Below are 22,540 nucleotides of genomic sequence, written 5' to 3'. Positions count from 1 at the left end.
GACCAGGATGCCATTGACCCTCTTGGCCACCCGGACACAGGCTGGCTTATGTTCAGCCAGCTGCCGACCAGCACCCCGAGGTCGTTTCCCGCTGGGCCGCTTTCCAGCCGCCGTGCCGCAGGAGCGGAGGATTCCCCGGGGAGGCGCCATTGGCAGCGCGCAGAGGGCCGCGCGCCCCCTGCCGGGGCCCGTGCGCGGCGCGGCGGGGCCGTGGCCATGGCGGGCACCATGGCGCGGGCGGCGCTGCGGCGCGGAGCCATCGGCCGCAGCCTGGCGCGGCCGCCGGCGCTCGGCGGGAGGGCGGCGGCGGCGGGCTGGAGCGGCCCGGCGGCCGGAGGAGCGGTGCAGTACTGCGCCGAGCTAGTGCGGTGAGTGCCCGCCGCGGGGGGCTGCGGGCGCGGGGCTGCGGGCTCCGCAGAGAGGGGCGGCCAGTCCGGCCCGGGAAAGCTCGGCGGTCCTTCCCACCCGACGGGAACGCTGACGAATTCCCGGAAAAGATGACCGGGATTGCCCGGGCCGCCTTCGGGTTCTCCTGGCCCCGAAAATAGCCCGTGCCGGACGGGCGGGACCACGCTGTGTAGGGAGCATGGAAACCAGGCGTATATTTAGGCCGCGTGGATGATTCCGCCTGCGCACAGAATCACTGATTCGTTCGTGTTGGAAGGGACCTTTTGGAGAGATCCAGTCCAACCCCTCGCCCAGACAGGGTCTCCTAGAGCAGGTTACACAGGAACGTGTCCAGGTGGGTGGGTGTTGAATGTGTCCGGAGAGGGACACTCCACGACCTTCCTGGGCAGCCTCCCACGGCAATACCCTTCCCCTCCCGCAATATCCGCCCCTTCATGGCTGCTTTTCTTCAGAAGTGTTGAACGTTTCTGTTTCCTTCTGTCGGCGTTTTGGAAAGCGAAATCACCGAAGCGGGTGTTTAAAAACATTGGGTGTTTTCAGGTCTTGGCTACTGAGAAATAGCCATGTTTCCTGAATGCTCCTTGGAAAAACGTGCCAACGCAGAGGACATCTGACAGCTGGAGCAGCTCAGTACCTTCTCTGTCCTAAACGCAAGAGGAAGGCTATGTTTCCAAAACATCCTTTTTTTTTTTTTTTTTGTCGAACCCAAAATGCTCCAAGAGGAGAAGGAGTGCCGTCAGACACTTCCACATCAGGCCACTTTTCCTTCTAGGATTCTGGGCTGTAAACAATGTGTAGGGCCCCTTGGCTGCTTTGTAGTTCCAGGAATTCTTTGTAAAGTAAGATGTTAAACAAGTATCTTAGTAAAGACCTAGGTAGTTTCCCTTTGGATACTGTTGTTCCAGATGATTGACAAAAGCTAGGAGAAGGGTTCCATGGGTGTATAGAAAGAGTGGAACAGGATTAACTGCTCTAAACTGGTGCTTGTAAAAGACAGAAAGGTGTATGTGGTCTGCAGTAATGTCTGAGGTAGGAAAACTAAGGGAAAGAAATGGGACAATCTTAAATGTTCAGTGCAGCACCAAGAAGCTGACCTGTGTGGATGCACCAGAATGCACAGCCACGTCGCATTTTTCATGATTTTCAGAATACAGCTTTCTTTTCCTAGTTATTCTACCCAGGATTCATTTCCCTGATACTCAGGAGACCAGAGGCTGTGTGTACAGCCAATATACAGGTAAAGTTAACATCTTGCAAGTGAAATGTTTCCAGTAACAAGCAACTGTGAACAGAATAGTTAGATTCCAATGAGATGGTTGAATTAAAACTTTTTTTATATCTATTTTTGTTAAATGATAAGAGGACTAATTAGAAAAATACACAAGCATTTGAAATAGTAAAATGAAAGGTAGTTATGCTTTTGGCAGCATTTCATTGAAGCTGCTGTTTCCAGTAGCTCAAATATTGCATGGAAATAATAATAATTATGAAAAATAAGTGGAAGGAATTATTATTCAAACAGAAATGAACCACTTGGGGCTGGGCAAGTGTCAGCAACTCCCTAGTTCTGAATTTGAATCTCCAACACATTAGGAAGTACAACTGAGTTATGCCTTAATAATGTATATTTGTTTCTGCAATATGGAAGATACCTTTTCTCCTGGGTCTTCCTTTTTCTGTTAAAATACTAAAATTACTTCAAGGCATTTGACTAAAAATATGGTTCCCTTGTAGGTATGTTATATGTCTCTTACTGTCTATGATGCCTGCTCTCAAAGACAAGCTTGTGGATTGATAGCTTTATTATGAATTCATTATTTGGAAAGTCCAGTTATGACCATTACTAATTTTTCGTCTGTCTGTAGGTTCATATGTAAGCTTATACTTACTTGAAAACTTTGAAAACAATCAATACCTGACTTATTCCCTCCTTTCTTGATTCCTTACACTGATACATGAAGAGGGTTGGGGTGGAACGTGATCTATAGCAATATTAATTTTATTTTACTGAGGCTTAATGGACGGGCTTAATTTGCGACACTAAATTTTTAAGTTTGGAATAATTGGGAAAAAAACCCCAACAAACCAAAACCCCACCATGTCAACACCATTACCACAGGGAAGATAATTTTCTCTATTGTGTTGCTTTTACTTTGTGTGACTTTTTTTTGTTTTTTTTCTGAAAGTAGAGATGGTTTTGTGTTTTGTGAACAACACAGACAGACTGGAACTGGGAAAATGTGGCTGTAAACCATGCAGCTCTGTCTAGGGTGGGCAGTACTGGGTATTTCTACAATTAATCTTGAAAAAAATACTAGGTTTTGAGCTGATAATACTTTCTAGAAAGTGTCTTAACTGAGGAAGGTTTAATGCATCTATTCTGTAATATGAAGGTGTCCTTTAAAGCCTACTACAGCTCAAAAATGTAATTTTTTGGGATGATATTTCTGGATTTGCATCAAGCTCTGAAGGAGTTTGACAACAGTTGTGGAAACAAAACATTTGCTGGTTTTCAGCTGTTGTGTGTTGTAGGGTTAAGCATCCCTGTTAAACTTCACTTCCTTTTTCTTTGATGCTAAAAGAAGCAGCCCTAATAACCCTGGGGTTTAGTCTGGCTTTCTATTTTAAGATCATATTTAAAAGAAATACGAGTACATGCAAGAACAGCAGACTTAATGAAAATGAGTACATGTGTTTTCCTTGACAACGTGCTTCTCCACTCTCCAGGCCAAACTTGGGAGTTCATCTTGTTCTAAGGAAGAATCAGGTTTCAGGCTTATCAGAAGGTACACAAAAATGTTATTCAAAACAAGCAGTTTAGCTTTTCAGCTGTGGTCAGGTGTTTTTGTTAGATGGAGTGATTTTTTAGTTTATGATTCTGAGCACTGTGTTTATAATTTCGTTGCACACCCACGTGGCCAAACGAAGGCCCATCACTCCAGCTTGGCAAGTTACCTGCAGTGAAACTGCCAGCTCCCAGAGGTTTTGTGCTTGGAATATGGTTGCCAGTAAACAAAAACTTAATGGTTAAGCAAGCACTCTTCTGCCAAGCTCCAAAGCACAATGTTTTAAATAAATATGGCTTCATGTTTGGAACAGAAATCTGCCAGTCAGACAATCTGGATTCTATTTGCAATTCTGCCACAGCCTTGCTTCATGCCTTTAGCCACTTATCTTGAGATGTGGATTTCAGAGGTGCACCAAGAGTTCAGGCAGCCTGCCCTCTCTCTTGGAATTTGTCTTATTCTAAAACCAGCCGAAAAGCTGCTACTTTTGCAAAGTCAAGAGTTTTGAGCTATAACTTCCTGCAACTCTTTCAGGAGTTCAGTGCTAAGGAGTAGCACGCCCAATTGGCTTGGAGCTATAAATAACAAATGTGCTTTTTGATTCTTTTATAGGAAGCGTGACTATGAAGGGTTTCTATGTTCTCTGCTGTTGCCTGCGGATTCTCGAACCTCTGCTTTGGCCTTGAGAGCCTTCAATGTGGAACTGGCTCAGGCAGGTATTAAAATACATTTGTGAACTCTGGAAATTTAAAATAACAATTTTGATATTCTGAATTACACTTGTAAGTACTCTTTCTGTGGTAGGTGGTGTCCTGCCAGGATTACCTTTTATACTGTCAAGGGCAATGAATAAATAGTGCAGTACAAACCTCCAGTTTTGAATGGCCCACAGAAAGTACCCAGCCTGCCCTATTATTTTTTTCTGTATATAATTTGTATGACTTTTTTCTTTATGCATTTTAAAATTGAATTGTAACAAATAGGCAGTAGTTCTTGATACTGTTATGTGATTGCATCTAAGTCCTGGCTTCACATGCAGTTAACGGGTAAAGTGCAGCCAAATCCTATCTGTAGAAGGTTGGTCAAAAAATGGAATGCTGTAATCAGGACCAAGTCTTTGTTGGCAGAAGCAAGGTGATGAAAAGGCTGCAGGAGGGAAGTTTGTTGTTTGTTGTGGGAGAGGAGTGGCTGCAATCTCTCTGCTTTGCTAAGTGGCCAGAAACTGCCAGTTGAACCAGAAAGTTGGCAGTGCTTGCCAGAAAGGAGTGATCCAGAAAATGAGCAGACCAGGCAAAACCCCTGACCAGCTTCTGTAGGCGGTGCTTCTGGCAACCTGTGGTGTACCTTCCCTTGCTGCTGTCACCGCTGGTTTTTTTTTTCCTTCAGGGAAGAAAGCTAAGGTGAGGGTTGCCCAGCATTTAATCTCTGTGGGTTTTAAAATTAGGTTGTAGTGAAGATTTCACATTTACTCTTCGTAGTGTTCCTAAGCTTTATGAGGGATAAATGTCAGTTCAGAACTGAGCTGTTTCCCTGCTTAGTCTGACTATGTCCTGTGTCTGTCTTTTCAGCATAGATAGACCAAGTGTCTTAAAGACACTGAATTTCACTCCAGATGTATCCTTTCCAGATTAAAGACTCCATAACTCAGAAGACTACAGGTTTGATGCGGATGCAGTTCTGGAGGGACGCTGTGGAGGACATATACGGTGATAACCCACCACATCAGCCTGTTGCTACAGAACTGTGGAGGGTAAAATACACTTTTCTTGTCCTAAAATAGGTTTTAATATTACTGTGGGAAGTAATGTCAGTGTTTTGTGTGTGCTGTGCTGCATCTGTTCTAGCCAAAGACACCATTTCCAGCACAAACCCAGAACAAAACACCATAAAAGTGCTGCAAGGAAAACGAACTCTATCCCAGCCAAAACCAGTACAGTATTCAGATATAAGTAATTCTGGTTCTGGGATACCAATTGCGACCCTCTCCAGTAGCTAAGAGTGCCAGTCATGCTCCTTTCTCATAAAACAGAAAATTCGTTTTGAAGTGGAAGACGAATGGTCTTTGGTGAGATTTCACCTCATGTGTGATTCCTGTAAAGGAAGACCAATATAATACAATCCAAAGAGAACTGCATGCAAAATAAGATGATGAAAAATAATTTAGAAAGTATTTTTAGGAGCTCTGATAGCTCTGACCACTGCAGAGCACTGGAGTGAACTAGCAGTTCAATGTGACTTGGTGACTTTTGCAGTCAAGATGGGATTTTATTTCCATATTTCAGCAAATGCCCCAGAAGTGACCTATTTGAAGCCCATGACTTCACAGATGTCGAAGAATGTCATTGCAGTTCTTAGTAAAAAGGATTTGGAAAGACACCTGAACTCACAAGTATTGCAGAGCTGTTAATAGAATTAACATGTCTTTGCACAGCATATTCTATGTATATTCCTTTGTTGCTGTTGAGTTTATATGAGGACAATGTGATTTTCCAGAATAAATTTAGTTTATGATATTTAAATGTGTTTCTGAAGTTTTGCATATCCCAGAATACTTGCATTTGGGTTCCAAATTTTTATGCACTAGTAAAATAGATAAATAGCCTTTAATAGTATTTCTAGAATAATTAATAGCTCTGCTCTTGGTGACTTTAATATAAACTTACAGAGCAACTGTATGATGCATGATCTTACTTTTCTGTCTATTTTGAACATATGAAAAGTGAGGCCTAATGCTCTGTTCATTTCTGTGGAAGAAGCCAAATTTTCAGACTTTGGAGAAATGAGGACCCATGTGTTTGAATGAAGGTAACTCAAAATGGATGTAATGTACAAATTGGGTAATTTAGCATAGTTGAGTTTGGTCCTTTAAGTCTTGACCTGTTAGTATTTCGAGGATTTAATTTGCAAAATGATACTTGAGATGAACAAGTGAGACTCAAAACCAGCATTTGTAGTTATAACTTAAAATTTACCTTTTCATATACCAAGTGCTGTCTCAAGCAGAATTTATTGAATCAACAAGATCTGGTCTTGTCAAACCTTGAAAAAATATTTACTAATATGATGATTGTAAAGAAGAAGTTGAAACTGAGCTATAAAGACTAAATTGTGAGAAATCTGCTCTGTAAATTTTGTTTATAGATGTTTTTATGTGTGATTGTAGCCTTTCTGACAATGCGTTCTGAAAAATTCAAAATGTGGAATTAAGAGGATTGAAAGTAAGGTGATAGAATGAAGTGGCACAGGAAGGAAGTCAAATATAAGTCAAGAACCGAAAGAAGAATGCATGAGTATGAGATGCTGTGAGATAATTTTTTAAAAAAACCCATAATATTAATTGTATTGCTTTGTTAGCATTCTGTCTTTACAGTATGTTTTGGTATGATGTGCTGACATTTTCTTGAGAATTTACAGGGGAAATATTTTTATTGCTGGACTCTGGAGGAAGCTCAGTTCTTTTTGGAAAGTGAACATAGTTATCTGCAAATATTTTGTGGGAACGTATGACTCCAAGAATAAATTAATTTCAAAAACATTTTTAAAGAAATGCTTTAAGTTAGCTGGCTTGATGTCTGGTATTTCATTTTCTGTGTGCAGCAACTTGCAGAAAATGCCAGTTGAAAAATTTTGTATTTGAAGAAGATTCTCATTTTCCACTGCCATGCCACTTTGATTTAACCCAGTGAATGCAATTCTTGTATTAAATACCTGAAATGTATTTCAGCCTTCAGAATACAGTACTACCATCACTTTGTAGACATTAACATGGACGTTTTATTTGATAATTTTCAGGCTGTCAAGAGGCATAACTTGACTAAAAGGTGGTTCATGAAGATCATAGATGAAAGAGTAAGTATTCACCCTTCAGAGTCTGAATCTAGCTTTAGTCATATTTGGGTTTTCTTTTCCTTATTTTTATATGTTTGTGTGTAAAACAAAAGCTTTTGTAATTTTCCGGACAGTAGTATTTCTCTTTAAAAATAATACTGCTGCATTTTAAAAAAATTCTTCCTTGATGCTACTGTTCAAAGTTTCTGTTCTTTCTACCAAAATGGCTAATTGAATCCTATGTTTATTTTTGTCTTAAATTGATGTAGTTTGTGAGTTCACGTGGATATAAAACCTCAAAAATTAAATGACCTATCTGAACCCTTCTGCCACACTTTCATGCTATTCCTTATCATGGCTGTGGAGTTTTTTCTAAGCAGTGGTGTAAACTGGAGCATTCAAATCACATTAAGTTTAAAATAGCCACCTTTTTTCCTGGGAAAAAACCAAGATTATCAATGGTACAGTAATGTTGCTACAAACTCTGACACAAGGACAAGAATGAAATGCAGAGTGCAGGAATCTCCTAAGCTAATTTCGCTGCTGAAGTGTCTCATGAAGCTATAAACTGAGCAGATTGATGGTCAGTTACTTGCAGAGGGTCATTGCTATGAAAGACTTCAGACTTCCTTAATGTTAAGACTGTTTTTTAGTCTTAAGAGTGGCATTTTTCAACCACACTTCAACAAACTGCTAGGACAGGAGGAATGCTGGAGGATATTACAGTTTTGGGTGTATTTTATTATTTTGGGTCTATTATTTATTAGCACCACTAAGTTGTTCAGTGGGCTGGAACACCTCTCCTGTGAAGACAGGCTGAGAGATTTGGGGCGGTCGATTCTGGAGAAGAGAGGGCTCTGGGGAGACCTTTGAGCACCTTCCAGTATCTAGAAGGGGTTTACAAGAGCTGTAGTAGGACTTTTGATAGGACAAGGGAGAATGGCCTTGAGTGAAGAAGGGTAGGTTTAGATTAGATCTGAGAAATAAATTGTTTTCTGTGGGGGTGGTGAGGCACAGGAACGGGTTGCCCAGAGAGGATGTGGGGTCTCTATGACATGTTCAGAGATTGGGTGGACCTCTGAGCAGCCTGGTCTGGTAGGTTTCCATGTCCAGGGCAGGGAACTTGGAGCTGGATGATCTTTAAAGACACTTCCAACCCAAACCACTCTGATTCTGTGAATCTGTGTTTTTTTACATGACTTTAACACTTGTGTGTCTTTCATAGGTTTATTTTATGTTTTTAAAAAATACATCCCTATTTATCTGAATTTTTCTCTGCCTCAGATGCAAATTACATTTTAAAATTGACAACCCTGTAATGTAAGAATACCATATGATGTTTTGTTTTGGCCGTTTCTGGTTTTTTAATGGAGAATTGTGATTTCATATTATTGCAGAAAGTTGTATTTGCTCTTATAAGCAGAGTTGGCTATAGTTGAGCATAGTTATTTGTTAAGCTTGCTATAAACTTTAATGACTGCTTCTGTCTGAGTTTATACTATCTCTGTCTCTAGATTTTGTCCTTGTTTTTGGTAGTACACTGGGTTGACATGACTGTAGTAATAAGCCTGTAGGAACAGCAGTTATGCTTGTGTTCCACTGAAGTTTCGTGTTTATGTTCCAGGAGAAGAATTTGGATGACAGGGCCTACCATAACATCCAGGAGCTCGAAACATATGCTGAGAACACTCAGAGTGCTCTCTTGTACCTCACTTTGGAAACTCTGGGTAGGTGTTTTCCCCTCTCTAGGTTTTGCTGATGACTCATTAGTGCAAGTGCAATATTTACTGATACTTCAAAAAAGCCCTTTCTTTTTCTACTGGAGTTTAATTTCAGTAAAAGTTGTCCTAGGTAGAACTTCAGATATCTTTTGAATGCTGAACCATAAATGGGGAATTGTACTGCAGCTGTCCTAGAAGTCTGTGCTTTCCTTGGAAGCTGCTCAGTGCCGAGCTCATTGAAGTGCAGTTTCCTGCTGTTCTTTGTTGCTTTGTTTTCTCTGTTCTTGCTCCTCTTACAGAATTTGGTAAATTCAGCTCTTCACTGTATTTCGATTGCCCTACTTGTCAGAATGCAAAGTGCTGTAGGCATCCTGCAGCTGTTGTTGTATATTGCAGCGAGGGACACTGATTAGCTTGAAACAGCCAACTTCCTAACCTGTAAACTTTCTTTAGTGATGTTGTAAATTTGGGTCTGAATCCTCTCCTCTTCCTAGAAATAGGTTAACTCTCAATAATTGAAGAGCTAGAAAAAAAATGCAACAAAGATGATCCTTGTGATCAAGAGCTACTAGCTGTGTCATGTCTAATGTAAGAACCACAGATTGGGAAAAAACTGTTCATTTATAGTGAAGAAAAGGCTAATTTTCATTTAGATGTCTGTTGCATTATGGAAGTATTCCCAATATGAGCTCAGATGTTAAAAAAGGTGAAAATTATTATTATTATTTAGTGTTTAGTATTGTCATAGCAATGTTTTCCTCTTATCAGACTAATCTGATGAAAGGCAAATACTGATGTTAAAAGAGTTTAAGGATATAGATAAAAAAAGAAGTAAAGAGAGAGAGAGATGGTGAGTACATTCTTCTTTGGAAGAATTGAGGAACTTCTTTCTCAACATCTGATGTTTGCTTCCTCAGTAGGAAGTCAGTGAAATGTTGCAAGTGTCATTGTGAACCTCTTATTGAAGAAATGTGGGCCTATGAGAAATGCCAGTGTCTTCCATGCTGAGAAATCCTGAATAAGTTCAGTCATGCTTGGATCACTCACTTCTTGTACAGATCAGTTAAACTGTTTTTGAAAATCTGTATGGAGACTCTGGATATTCTAAGTGTTCTATTGTCATGTTTAACTTCTCTTAAATATATCAATGTAACAAAATATCTAAGCAAAAGTCTCCACTGCATCTTAAGCAGTTCCCGTGATTTTTTTTTTCCCACAGAGAAACTAATCAAATACAGCCCCTTTCTTGATGTTGCCCATCAGCAGTGTTTTCTAGACTAGGTGGACCTGTTTTCATTCAGGTCATGTTTGCTGAATTTCTTGTGCTTTTTAGACTCTATTCCTGACCAGTCTCCAGTTAGTGTGTATCTCTCCCAGTACTAGTGCTGTTCTATTCTTGCTGATTTCAGGTTATTTCTTTTGTCAAGCTCATTTTTACTGGTAATCTTGTCATCCGAAGTCCTGGTACTTCCTCTCAACTCCTGTCATTTAAAAATGTTAATATTTGTGCTCTCTAACTAATTACCTAAGTAAGTTAGTAAGTTAGTAAATGATACCCATTGATTCCTCCAAGCCACACTTTGCTTTCTCCTGCCATTGTCAAAATCACTCCCTGTAGTCTGGGTATAGTTGCTTTTTCACAGAGGATTCTGAGACCCAGGCAGGCTTCTGCAGTGAATCTGGTACCCCCAGTGTTATTTGCAGATGTCAGTTAGGCTCATTGAGCTGTAATTGCTGTATCCTCATTTCTTTCTTTGTAGAATGCTGCTTCTGTTAGAGTTTTTATAAATTTTAATTTAAATTTTCATTTTATCCCAGCTCAGCTTTATAATCAGTCTCAGCCAAGCTTGTATGGTCTTGCCATGAAGAGCAATGGCGCTGCTCTGCCCCACTCATCTCCCTCCTTCAGTTCTCAGTTGTGGGACTGTGCAGTAACTAACATTAGTTTTTCATTGTTTTGGTGATCTGATTCAGTTCGCTTCATTGCTCCTGACAGCACAAGGGAGGCAGCAGAAATATGGGTTTGGGGGGTGAAGCATAGGATCGTTCTCTTTGACTTCACTGCACTGATGAACCAACTGCAGCTAATCGTGAAACCACACTGTAAGCATTAATACTTGTCAGGAATCTCACACTTGAATGACTTTTTCTGGCAGGAAAAGCAGTTCTTGGGATACTGTTATCCTGGGAGAGAATATGCCAATAAAACTGAGTTTGTGCACCAGTGTGTTATATCTGAATAGGTGCTGCTGTGCTAAGTGTACCCTTTGCAGATACTGCAACAAGAGGCATGAATGTGGAAATGAAGGAATTTTCGTGCTGTTTTGCACCTCTGAGATGAGATCTCAAGGCAGTTTATGCACATGGACAGTTCTATCATGGACCAATGCACATGATTTCCCTAAAGTATGACTGGGATACTCAGGAGAGAAGACCATACCCCTCAAAAGGCCTAACTGCACGTTTCTAAACATATTGTTTCTGCAATTTTAGGTGTGAGGGACATCCATGCTGACCATGCAGCCAGTCACATTGGGAAAGCACAAGGCATAGTTACCTGTTTAAGAGCAACTCCATATCATTGTACAAGACGAAAGGTCTTTCTTCCCATGGACATTTGTATGTTGGTAAGAGAAGCAAATAGTCTGGAATGGAACAGTGTAGTTTTTCTAACTGTGTTTCTCAAGGCTAGATTTGAGATCATAATTTAGTATGCCATGAAGAAATGGTATGTTTTTTCTTGATTTTTACTCATTCTGCTGTGGCCTGCTTAATACACCATTGTCACCGTTTTATATCTTTTGGGATGTGAAAGGAGTGATCTTCAAGAAACACTAGATTTCTCTTCAAGGTTTATTTATTTGTTTGTTATTATTAAATGTAGTAGTATTTTAGGTTTCAGGAATTATTCCAATAATGTATAAAAATACATGTATGGAATGAGGCATGGGTTTGTGTGTTTTGGGGTTGGGTGTGGTTTTTTTTTTTTTCTTTTGCTATCACCATAAAGGAAGCACTGTGAGAAATTTTACTTTTGAGCAATCTTCTTGTGCTTCTCTTTATTACCTTTTCATAGTGTGCTGGTGGTTTGTGGGTTTTTTTCTGTTCCATATTTGACAGTTATAGGCCTATATTCTATACATTTCTGTAGGAGATGGTATAGTCCTCCAATTTAAACTGTACATCAAATTTGCATTGGAACTTAGCAGATCTTGCAGTTTGGGTAAAACAGGATCAAAGCTCAGAATTTTTCATTAATGTTCCTTGGGTTAATCTGCAGGCATCTCAGCTGTTAGTCCTTCATTTGCAGTCTTTGTTTTTAAATGTTAATGCTGTTCTTTTTCAACTTAACCAAAAATTATACAATTGTGGTGATGCCTAAGGTGGTTGTGTTAGTATTTTCTGAATATAATTTCAACACAATTCCAAGTTTGAATTGGAAGTTTAATAATGTAGGTAGCTGCAAAAAATGTAGATACTAATACAGGTCAGGGTTATAAGACTGCAGAAAGGAATTGCACTCTCCTTTCAGCCCTTCTGGGACTGCATGTTATGGGAGGCCTTCCAAGTTTTCAGCTTTTCAAACATAGCCTGAAAATTCAGTCATTCCTTGCCATGGAAGGTGTTCTGCTGTGAAACTGTAAGAACAGCTTGTATCACTTCTGTGCAGACAATCTTGCAAGCATTTCAGCTGCTGGCAAGAACTGTGCAGTTCTCCTGAGTCTGTACCTCCTGTGAAGCCTTGCTGCCCACCTTCATACAGCTCAGATGCCTGAGGGTTGTGGAGAGGAGTGGGCAACTGGTGCAATCCTGCATGTGCCGTCTTCTGTCTTAATACTGGTCACTATAGTCGAAGAATAAGTTTGGAGTTGGCTTTTGGGGGTTTGCAGGGGTTCTTTTCTGGTTGTTCTGGGTTTTGATGGTTGATTGGTTTTTGGAGATGGCTTTGTTTGATGTTTTGTGGGTTGGGGGTTGCTTGGTTGGTTTTTTTGCAAGCCTGGGATGTGCACACCAATCCCAAGATTCAAAAGGCAGCATGGCTTCTGTGGTAGCTGTTACTGGCTTTCTTCTGCTTAATATTGATTCTTGAATTATGGTTTTAAAAATTAGGTATCTAAACTGATCTGAATCCCCTAAACTTTAAAATCTGACTTTGTTTTCTTGCTGACCACAAAATTTTAGGTAACAAACTTGTGCAAAGAGTCTGTCCCAACTGTTCTCTTTGTTCTCTTGATTTTTTTTCCTAGGTGACTGACCAAAAGAAAGGGAATTAAAAAAATGAGAGAGCAATGGTAGAACATTTAGGCTGTTTCAGTCTTAAGTCCTTAGCTTATTGCTGGGACAGGTTTTTGAGAAGCAAAAATGGAAACTTGATATTTATGAGGGTTTTTTCTCTTTTTTGATTTTGGTTTTCCTTCCCATGTCTAGCATGGAGTTTCACAAGAGGATTTCATAAGAGGCAAGCAAGAGAAAAATGTGAGAGATGTAATTTTTGACATCGCCAGCCAGGCCCATATTCATCTAGAACATGTGAGATTCCTTTCCTTTCATTTATCTAAATAAACATAACTGATGCTAGTCTTAACAAAGCATATGTTGTTAGAAGACTTAAAGCTGCATACTTAATTTCAAATATTTTACCTTTAATTATTTTGAGAGTTTACATTAAAAAAAATCCCACCACTCACAAGGTTCAAATATTACAACTACTTCCATATGAATGTAATCTTTATGTACAGGAGACAGTTTACTCACAGCCAGGTCCAATTTCATATATATAAATGCTGCCTGAAAGAATTATTACTGGAGCAGAAAAAGTAGACTTTTATAAATGCAGCTATGTGCCAGCATGGGATGAGCACCATAGAAAGTACGTCTGCATATGGTATTTCACAGTACAGTGGAATGGCTGCCAGGAAAACCGAGCATGTTGCCTTGAACTGTTGATTAGTGTGTGTGGGAGGGGGGATTCATTCCCTAACATGACCAGCCATGCCCAGAGCTATGTTGAGAAAGGTGCTTTCTGTTTATTTCTTTCCTGGCATGCAGCAAAGTCAATTAGGAAAGTTTGTTTGGTTGGAACAGTGGATGATGGGCCCTGAAGAACTGCAGAGTCCTACTCTATTTTTTCTTTCATGCTTTTGTTCTAGCTGCATTCTGATATGCTTGCTGGTGCACAGTACAAAAGCAGAAGAAGGTTTAATGGCAATGCTTTGTCTGCCTCTAGCTGGAAAACAAAGTGCTGCCAAGAGTTTCTTACGTCTACAAGTACAAGTATACTTTGAGCATGGTACCCAGTGGTTCCAGTCAAGGTAGTGGGGAAAGATACCACTTCAGAGTAAAGAAATGCCAGATTTATCCCTGCATTTGCACCATTAATGCAGTGTTCAATTACAGCATCACCTCTGATCACAGTATCTTATGCAGTCAAAATAGGAGAGCTCTGCATCTTTTCTGAAGGTCAGATGTGGCATCCCTGATTTGTTCAGTCAGTGCCAACTGAGCTGATTATTGTTTTTATTTTATATTAATAATGTGTATATGTTATAACAGCCCTCCAGTACCTAAAGGGAGCCTACAAAAAATTCAGAGAGGGACTTTGTAAAAAGGCATTAAGGACAAGGGGAAATGGCTTTAAATTGAAAGACAGCATGTTTAGATTAGATACAAGGAAGAAATTCTTTATTGTGAGGGTGGTGAGACACTGGACAGGTGGCCCAGAGAAGCTGTGGATGCCCCATCCCTGGAAGTGTCCAAGGGCAGGTCAGATGGAGCTTTGAACAGCCTGGTCTAGTGGGAAGTGCCCCTGCCCATGGAAGGAGGGTTGGAACTAGATGATCCTTTCCAACCCAAACCATTCCATGATTCTGTGTACCCTTTGGCTTTATTTTTCAGACGCTAATTGTAATTTGCATTTCAGGCATTCCTACTCATCTTGTTTAACCTGATGTCTCAGTTTTTGTGGTCACATGCCCAAGAAAACTGTTTATTCCACTTAGAAGCAGGGAACAGAGACAAAGTACAAAATCAAAACTATCTAATATCTTTGTTCAAGCTGAAATTTTTTTTTTTTTTTTTTTTTTTTTTTTTTTTTTTTTTTTTTTAATTCTCCACACTTCAACCCATAATGTACAGTATATAAACCCCATTGCCTTTAGTTGCAGTTTTGGCTTAGAAAAATGCCAAGTGCATGGCCTCAAGTGCCTCATATTGGGGATGGGAGGCATGTAAAAAGAGTGTACGTATGGTCCACATATTTAAAATTTGGTTGCTGATATTGTATGGAAACTTTGGGACAGAAGCAGGAAAAGAATTTGGTTCTTCAGAACCTTTCAGGTCATTTGATAATTTATAGTGTATTGATCCCCTGGCTCCCAAGATGAGCCTACCAACTTCTGAAGAGAACAGGTCTCCTTTCTTCCCACTTCATTCCTAGAGCCCTGCCCATGTTATGCACTGGGAGTGTCCTGTGGAAAATATGCAGTGTGATCATGTAATTGGAGATGACAGAGAAAAGTATAAATACAAAGAAATCAGATTAGGGCAGCATTAGCATTTTATTCAACTGAATGTTTATCCTGGCACTCCTACCATTTTCTCCCCCCTTTGTATGTTTTTTAATGGATGGGTTATATCGTCTTAATTAAAATTTAAACAAAATTCCTCTCTGAATACTTGCTTCTAGTCTCCCATCATCAGTGAATAGTTGTCAGTACAGGAACTCTAGACTGTTCAAACCACTTGAACTGGCCATGGCTGACAGTAGTAACAGAGTATTGGCCTCCTTCATAATCAGATGGTCTTTGTTAATGCAAGGACAAGGGTACTTTCTGCCTAATGGATGAAATGGGCTTTTGCTGGCAGCATTTGCTGGGTATTTTAAGACTTTTGATGATTCTAATGGGCTGATGCCTTTAAATACATCTGCTCTGCTGTATAAAATCACCATGTTGTTTTGCCTGAGGGTCTTTATAGTTACTTATCCTTTGTTTTAGTTGGGATTACAGGGCAGGGTAAAGTTCAAACCTGCGTAGAGGTTTCAGCTATCTCAGCATTTGTTACACAAACCATGTATTTTAGAGGATGAGGGCGACAATTACCACCCCCATTTCACAGCCAGAAGACACCTAAATCTGAAATGCTGAAGGGAGTCTCAGCCATGTTACATGAAGCATATTGTAGTCGTGTGGCCCTTAAGCTTGGGAGGAAAGTTTCTGGATTATGGTCAGGTCTTCCTGACGCTGCAACTGCTGACCAGCAGGTGGCAAAATATGATAATGAAGATTGCAGTTTTCCTTAGGAATTGTGTGTTTTATCAGCATAAAAGCATATAACAGAATGTTCTCTAAGTCCCCCAAAGTGTTGCCTTTGAAAGCCTACAAATAGATTTACATATTCTCCCTCCTTCTCTTCAGCTCCCCTTCCCTGATTCCTCTTACAAAAAAGTGCTTTTTGCATTTGTCTCAGTTGTGCTACAACATTATGGGACTCAGCTTACCAAAGGAGGTAAAATACTTTCTGGATGACATGTGACCCATTCTGAGTTGAGAAGGTCAAACAAGACTACTTTATTTTTTCATCTTGCAATTAATAATAAAAGGGCAGAGGATTAGATCAAGGAAGAACATTTTTCTATTTTGGAAATAGAAATACACAAACACGCACAGGTTTTATTATAGCTCAAAATTTTAAAATAATTTGTCTTCTGAAAAGATTGATAATTTTTTCCTCCTAAAGTTTGAGGCTCTTTTTCTCAGTTGCCTGGAAAGGTCTGTGAAAAACTAAACAAACTCACACATTCTTATCAGTATTTATAGAGAGTTAGTTTGTTTTAGCCTGTAAGAAAAGGCAAAACAAGGAGGGATTTTCTTTTTATAGACAGTCATTACAGGAAGACTTGTTCAGCTCTGTTAGATGTACTGAGTTGAATATGAGTTTAAGTTGCAGATTTGATGCAGTCGTGCTTAAGATTTTTATATGTGGCTACTGAGATCATTTCGATGTCTCAGAAATGCAACCAAAGCATTTACAGCTGGACTCCTGGGACTGATGGCAATGTTGAACCAAAAAGATGCACTCAGAAAAATGCATTTCTGGTCTTCCATCATTTCTGTCTATTGGGGAAAAAAAAAAGAAGGTTAAACTGTATTTACTAAGCCAGATGCAACTGGGGACATTGTTGGAACACGGCATGCCAATTTACCTTGGTTTATAGTATGTAGTCTTGAGGTCTGTCAAATCACGTGTAAGTATTTTAGCAAGCCTCTCCCAGTATTACATACTTTTGTGTAACTACATTTGTACATAGCTTTCATGGAATGAAACATTACAGTTTCAGGATGTCAAGATAAAAATGGATAGTGCTGGTAATACAGTTTGTTGCCTTGTTACGCCATATATAAGCATTAAGTTTATATATATAAGCAATAATTAAGCATTATGTATAGTACTTGATGTTCAATAGAAAATGTTAAATTCTTCTGATAAGTGCTTTTTTTGTGTGTGTTTTGTTTTTCCCTCCCACCTTACCCCATTTACTTTTAGGCCAGATCTTTCAGTAAGAAAGTTCCTGTGAAGGCGTATCCTGCTTTTTTCTGTACGGTGGGTGTGATATATGCACTCTTTAAGTGATGGACTTATTACTGTGCTGATACATTTGTGAAGAGTACCAAATTAAGCATGGATAACTACTACTTCACATGTCTATTTTGGAGGATGTAATACCTAAAACTCATAGAAATCATAATGTGTGCCTGACTGTAGAACCTTACAGTTCTGATCAACACTTCTAATCCTTGTCTTTTAACTACATCATTCCACCCAAGAAGTCTATTTATTCATAGACTGCTGTTCTGATGCAAGAGCCCCAAATCCTGTCTATTTTCATAATTTGGTGTTTGGTCTATTAAAAGATAATGCTTTTCTGTACAAAACTTGACTTTTTTATATGCTTGGAATGTGATTATTACACTACCATTTAATAACACAGGCAAACTCTCAAGCCTTTTTTGCAGTTTATAATTTGGTTTCTTGTATTGCTTTTTCAACTTAATGCCTAATTATTTGTGTGCACCATATGTATTAAGCTTTTTTTCTTCTTTTCTAGGTTGCTTTAGATGACTATTTATATAATGTGCGAAAAGTGGACTTCAATATATTTCATCCAAGCTTACAAAAGAAGAGTACATTACTACCATTGTATTTGTATATTAGATCTTGGAAAAAAACATATTAAAGTTTGGTTATTTTAATATGGATTCAGAGTGCTGAGTTTTTTCTTTAATGTCTTAACTTGCTAGAATTGTGAAGTGTCTGACTTCACACTTCTGCAAAATGCAGTTCCAGGGAAACAGCAGATGCACATGAACTGTAGCTGTCAGCTTGCTGGCAGTAGCTAAGTTTCTTCTTGGAATATTAGGCTGATATCTCTTTTTTACTTGTCTGCCAAGTCATATGTCCTTGTCTGAGATTGCATTTCTTGTCTTTCTGTAATAACAGCAGTATGACAGAATGCTTGGACAAACACTGTGCTAATGGATACTTCTGACAGTTCTGATTCTTTGCTGAGAAAAGGAAAAAGAAAAAAAACTGCTTTGTTTGTGCCCAAAAGCTGTTACAGTAAATGGCCTATATATCAGCTAAGTAGTTCTGTAAAGTGCAAGGGACAGGCTTCCTTCAAGTAGTGATGATGCTTCAAAGTTGGAAGGATGAGCATGTATATTTGAATGCAAGAAAACTGTCAGGAAAAGTTCTGGCAGAAATTATTGAACTGTGTGTTGAGATTGAGTATTGAAGTGACTGTAGGTAGTGGGAGGATAACTTTGCAACCAAGGAAGAGAGCCCATACATTAATATGTATGGATTAGCATGGATAAAACAAAATACATTTTTTATCTCTGGTGTTTTCACTCTGCTCTTGGTTTGGCTGTGTCTTCCTCCTGGCCTCGTCTCTGTTGTTGCCCACAAAGTCATTGCAATGTGGATTCCACTGCCCCTTTGTTCGGTATTCAGCATGTCTCTCAGGACACACTCCTGTGTGGCTTCCCCGAATTCCTTTTCTTTGGTACTGTGAAAACATTCCTGAATGTTTCAGGTAATTTTAGTCCTCTCTCACTCTCTGAAGATACTGGTCTGGGCTTTTTGTGGGAAATTACTGGTAACTTTGTACTCAGCATCTCTTAGGATCTAGGTAAGTATTTCTGTTTGATTTGTTATATAGTAAAATAATGCTTCCTAACATTCAGCTTGATTCAGTTGCATAAATCTGGTAGTTTGATGTGCCCTCATCCTTGTTCTAGTAAATAGCTGCTTTTCCTAGAGATTTTTTTTCCTTAAATCGGGGCTAATCACCCCAGATGCTTGGCTGTATAACAACATCCTGTATTTTTTGTGTAAAAATGCTACATAATGCATTTCTGTGAACAAGATTTGTGACTTTTATCACAAACTGTCAGCCTGGTAGAAATCTTAGGATCCCGACATCAAGTTCTTTGTTTGGTGATTTTGCTTTACATGTTTGAAGTTGATTTGTGATACAGATCTTGGTTAACATGCAGGTTTTTTTATTCCTGAGTAAGAATAAAATTTCTCTTTGAATTTGTTCAGCTCAGGCTCCTGGTTTCTCTATTACTAGAGGTAGAATAATCAAGGTGATACAAAACAAGAATGACTGGATTGGGAGCATACTGGCTGTTTTCTTAATGTAAAATCCTTACAGGCTCTGTCCACTTTTCAGATCAGCTGCAGTATTGTATCACTGGTGTTTCTGAATGTGGTAAAAAGCCGCAGGCACTGCAGCTCTTCATGGCAAATGAAGAGCAAAGGCTTTGGCTCTTTTTCTGCTACCAGGCCAGCTGCACATTGGCTCTGTTTATTTTGTGATCTGGAGCAAGCATTATGAACACCTCTTTGTACACTTGGTCATGTTTTGTTCCAGATGTGATGAGTCAGGACAGTTGAAGCAGACCTGTCTGTCCTCTCAAAAGGAATCACTCTCCTGTAAAGTCTTCTCCCAGGCATCTAGTGACAAAATAAGAGGACACAGCCTCAAGCTGTGCTAGGGGAGGTTTAGGTTGGGCATCGTGGGGAATTTCTCTGTGGTGGAAAGGGTTGTTAGACTAGAACTTCCTGGAACAGGCTGCCCAGGGAAGTGGTGGTGTCACCATCCTTGGAAGTGTTCAAGAAACGACTGGATGTGGCACTTAGTGAGTGCTATGGTTTAGTTTACAAGGTGGAGATCAGTCAAAAGTTTGACTCAATCTCAGAGGTCTTTTCCAACCTAAATGATTGTGTGATAGTGTAGTATTCCCTTTCTCATCATGGCAGGTAAACGGCAGCCTCCTCTGCCTTGACCATACTCCAGCTCTTCAACCTAGCAATTTGCCAAATTTTCCTCATAGCAATATCCTCTGAAGGCCAGGTCCTTCTCCAGCATCCAATCCATGCAAAGCTATAGCTAGGCCTGTTCTTGACTCTTTCCCCAACTGTAGCCTAGGATTACAGCTTCTTTCCTACAGGGCTGTTAAAAGGTTACTGGGGTAACCTTACAACACTGCAACTCTATGTATACACAATTCTAACATTGGATTTTGAAATAATTTGAGAAAAGCAAGTACTTGTATTTTGTCTAGGATGAACTTCAAGTCACTAAACTTCTTGTTTAAAGTCATCACTGCTGAAAATCAGTCCTTTTCTGGTTCCTATTAAATAAAAACATGCAAACAGCAAACCAAAACAATCCCACCCCAATCCATCATAAAAACTGCTAAGACATTAATAACCATCATTACTAGGAGGTTGTCAGTGGGCTATTTTAAAATGTAAAAGTCCCTTTTACATTAAAAATTTTAGAATTAAGAAGAAAAACCAGTCTCCTAAAATCTAGTTCACTAAAAGCAAGAGGAACAGTCTACACCAGCTGTGGAAACAAATCATAGTCCATTACAGGTTGAATTATTTCACAAGCTAAATATCCCTCCCATAATTGTTTGAATTGGCATTGGTTAACAACCAACTGAATTTCCTACTGTCCAAGTATCAAGAAAATGTCCCACTTTAGTATTAACAAAATTGAAATCAGACTTACTCTGAGCTCAGGGTAATCAACAAAAATGCTTCTCATGTGTAAATCTTTGCTTTCCTATCGCATACTCATTATTCTCCGTCTACCTGAGACTAACTTGCATGAGCCATAGGGTGTACCCGCAAATCTACAGTGACACAAATGTCTTAAGTCAGGATTTCTCTTTATTTGGAATACAGTATCAGTGAAGTATCCTATACCTGGAATGGGTATGTCGCTGCAATAACAGAACTGTTACCATTTGTTCACTAGGAAATGCTTGACTTTTACTTTCTGGCAAAAGTCACAGCTCCATAAAAATGAGAAACTTGGATACAAAAAAAAGCACTAGGGAAAAATGTCACGTTGCTATTACAGCACTGTACAGTAGAACTCCAAGTAATTTAGGTTAGGAAAAACATCTTACATTGCATACTTTAGGACATAATTATTCTATTTCACATGTGACTCTGGGTCCACACTGCTTGAAGTACAACTTTTTTGCTTCACACTGTTTATTACTGGGAAGCTACTCATAGAAGAAATGAAAGACGAGATTATTTTTCAATTCGGTACCGTTTGAAAACCAAACTACAGAATCAAAACCAGCAGCTGCTGAAAAACATGAGTTTGGCCAGCAAAACTAGAGGGACAGCAACATTATGTAAGAAAACTGCTGATTTGGGAGATACACAACAGAATAAACAATGGATTAAAGAAAGATAAAACCTATTAAATACTGTAACCATCCTCAAGAAAAAAAAAGGAGCTAAAGGTCCAGTTTGACTTTCCCTTGTTTTTTGAACCCGCAGGTTTGAGCTTTTTGGCAATCCAACGTTTCACTCTCCTTGCTTATGTGTGACTGTTTAGGAGATGTGATACTCTTATTTCTGGAAGGAGATTTAGCCACAAGGATCACTTTCTTTCATTTTTTGACCCATTTTTTCAGTTGTCTTTGACATTTTTATGTTCTTCCACAGGAATATACTCAGAGGATGCAAACTGAACTTTCCTGGAACACGAAGGAAGAACACAGTTACCTGAACCACTTATATTGAGCTAAGAAGGAAATTCTGACTCCTTGAGGAAAGCTTACTCTGTAATTCTCCTGACTCAGCTAACAGCAGGTAACAACCACTTTTACACCAAGAAGTAGCTCTCAGGGAGAAAAAAAACCAAAACAACAAAACAACAAAACAACAAAACAACAAAACAACAAAACAACAAAACAACAAACCAAAAAAACCCAACAAACCAGCTTTCACAGCTAAAGCTCTCCTCCCACACTCTTTTCTTGTGGACAACCTGAGCCAAATAGTTTTTTGAGAAAATTTTTGCAGCAAAGCCTTTCATAAAAACTTTGTGTTTCATGAAAAAACCCCAAAAAACCCCTTAATTTCAAAATTAGTTCAGTGACCAGCCTCCAAAAGCTCATCTATAATGTGATGAGGAAACAGCAGAGGTACCTAATGCCACAGTCTTAAACAGTAAGACCAGCAGCCCTCAGGGTACCCAGCCTACTGAGTTGGAAGGGAACTATGTTCTTCCTTCTTTTCCAAGGAGTTTTCCTCTGGCAACATTCAGTGTTTCACTGGACACTAAGACTGATGAGAAAAAGGACTGAATATTTATTACAGGTACTGTAAAATAGTTTAATATATCCTGATAGTGCTGATACCTCACACAGGTATTTTAGGAACCATCACTCTCTCTCACTTCCCTACATGCCTGAGGGC

The 22,540-nt window shown here is 39.4% G+C and overlaps 1 protein-coding gene across 7 annotated transcripts; it reads left to right on the top strand.

Moving 5' to 3' along the window:
* Positions 1 to 217: 217 nt before the first annotated feature.
* Positions 218 to 18,000, top strand: NDUFAF6 (NADH:ubiquinone oxidoreductase complex assembly factor 6). 7 transcript variants are annotated; one of them, XM_066178384.1, is made up of 9 exons: positions 218 to 368; positions 3,807 to 3,906; positions 4,822 to 4,944; positions 6,987 to 7,043; positions 8,647 to 8,749; positions 11,237 to 11,370; positions 13,172 to 13,273; positions 17,288 to 17,344; positions 17,850 to 18,000. In XM_066178384.1, the coding sequence occupies exons 1-9, from the start codon at positions 229 to 231 to the stop codon at positions 17,976 to 17,978; spliced, it is 945 nt and encodes a 314-aa protein (XP_066034481.1). In that variant the 5' UTR covers positions 218 to 228; the 3' UTR covers positions 17,979 to 18,000. The 7 variants fall into 7 exon arrangements, with proteins under 7 accessions (XP_066034481.1, XP_066034491.1, XP_066034523.1 ...); XM_066178402.1 differs by lacking the exon at positions 218 to 368 and adding an exon at positions 682 to 742 and having other exon boundaries at positions 3,807 to 3,910; XM_066178419.1 differs by lacking the exon at positions 218 to 368 and adding an exon at positions 685 to 742 and having other exon boundaries at positions 4,763 to 4,944.
* Positions 18,001 to 22,540: the final 4,540 nt, after the last annotated feature.

The sequence above is a fragment of the Chamaea fasciata genome, unplaced genomic scaffold (assembly GCF_029207755.1).
Source record: "Chamaea fasciata isolate MVZ Bird 193981 ecotype frontalis unplaced genomic scaffold, bChaFas1.0.hap1 SCAF_1, whole genome shotgun sequence".
In the NCBI taxonomy this organism is placed as follows: Eukaryota; Metazoa; Chordata; class Aves; order Passeriformes; family Sylviidae; genus Chamaea; species Chamaea fasciata.
This window is presented reverse-complemented; position numbering and strand designations above follow the sequence as displayed.

Excerpts from the sequence above, each read along its gene's own strand:
- NDUFAF6 (XM_066178384.1), top strand. The coding sequence starts at position 229 with ATGGCGCGGGCGGCGCTGCGGCGCGGAGCCATCGGCCGCAGCCTGGCG. Across the intron at positions 4,945-6,986 it reads TTGCTACAGAACTGTGGAGG|GCTGTCAAGAGGCATAACTT; the intron begins GTAAAATACACT and ends GATAATTTTCAG. Across the intron at positions 8,750-11,236 it reads CCTCACTTTGGAAACTCTGG|GTGTGAGGGACATCCATGCT; the intron begins GTAGGTGTTTTC and ends CTGCAATTTTAG.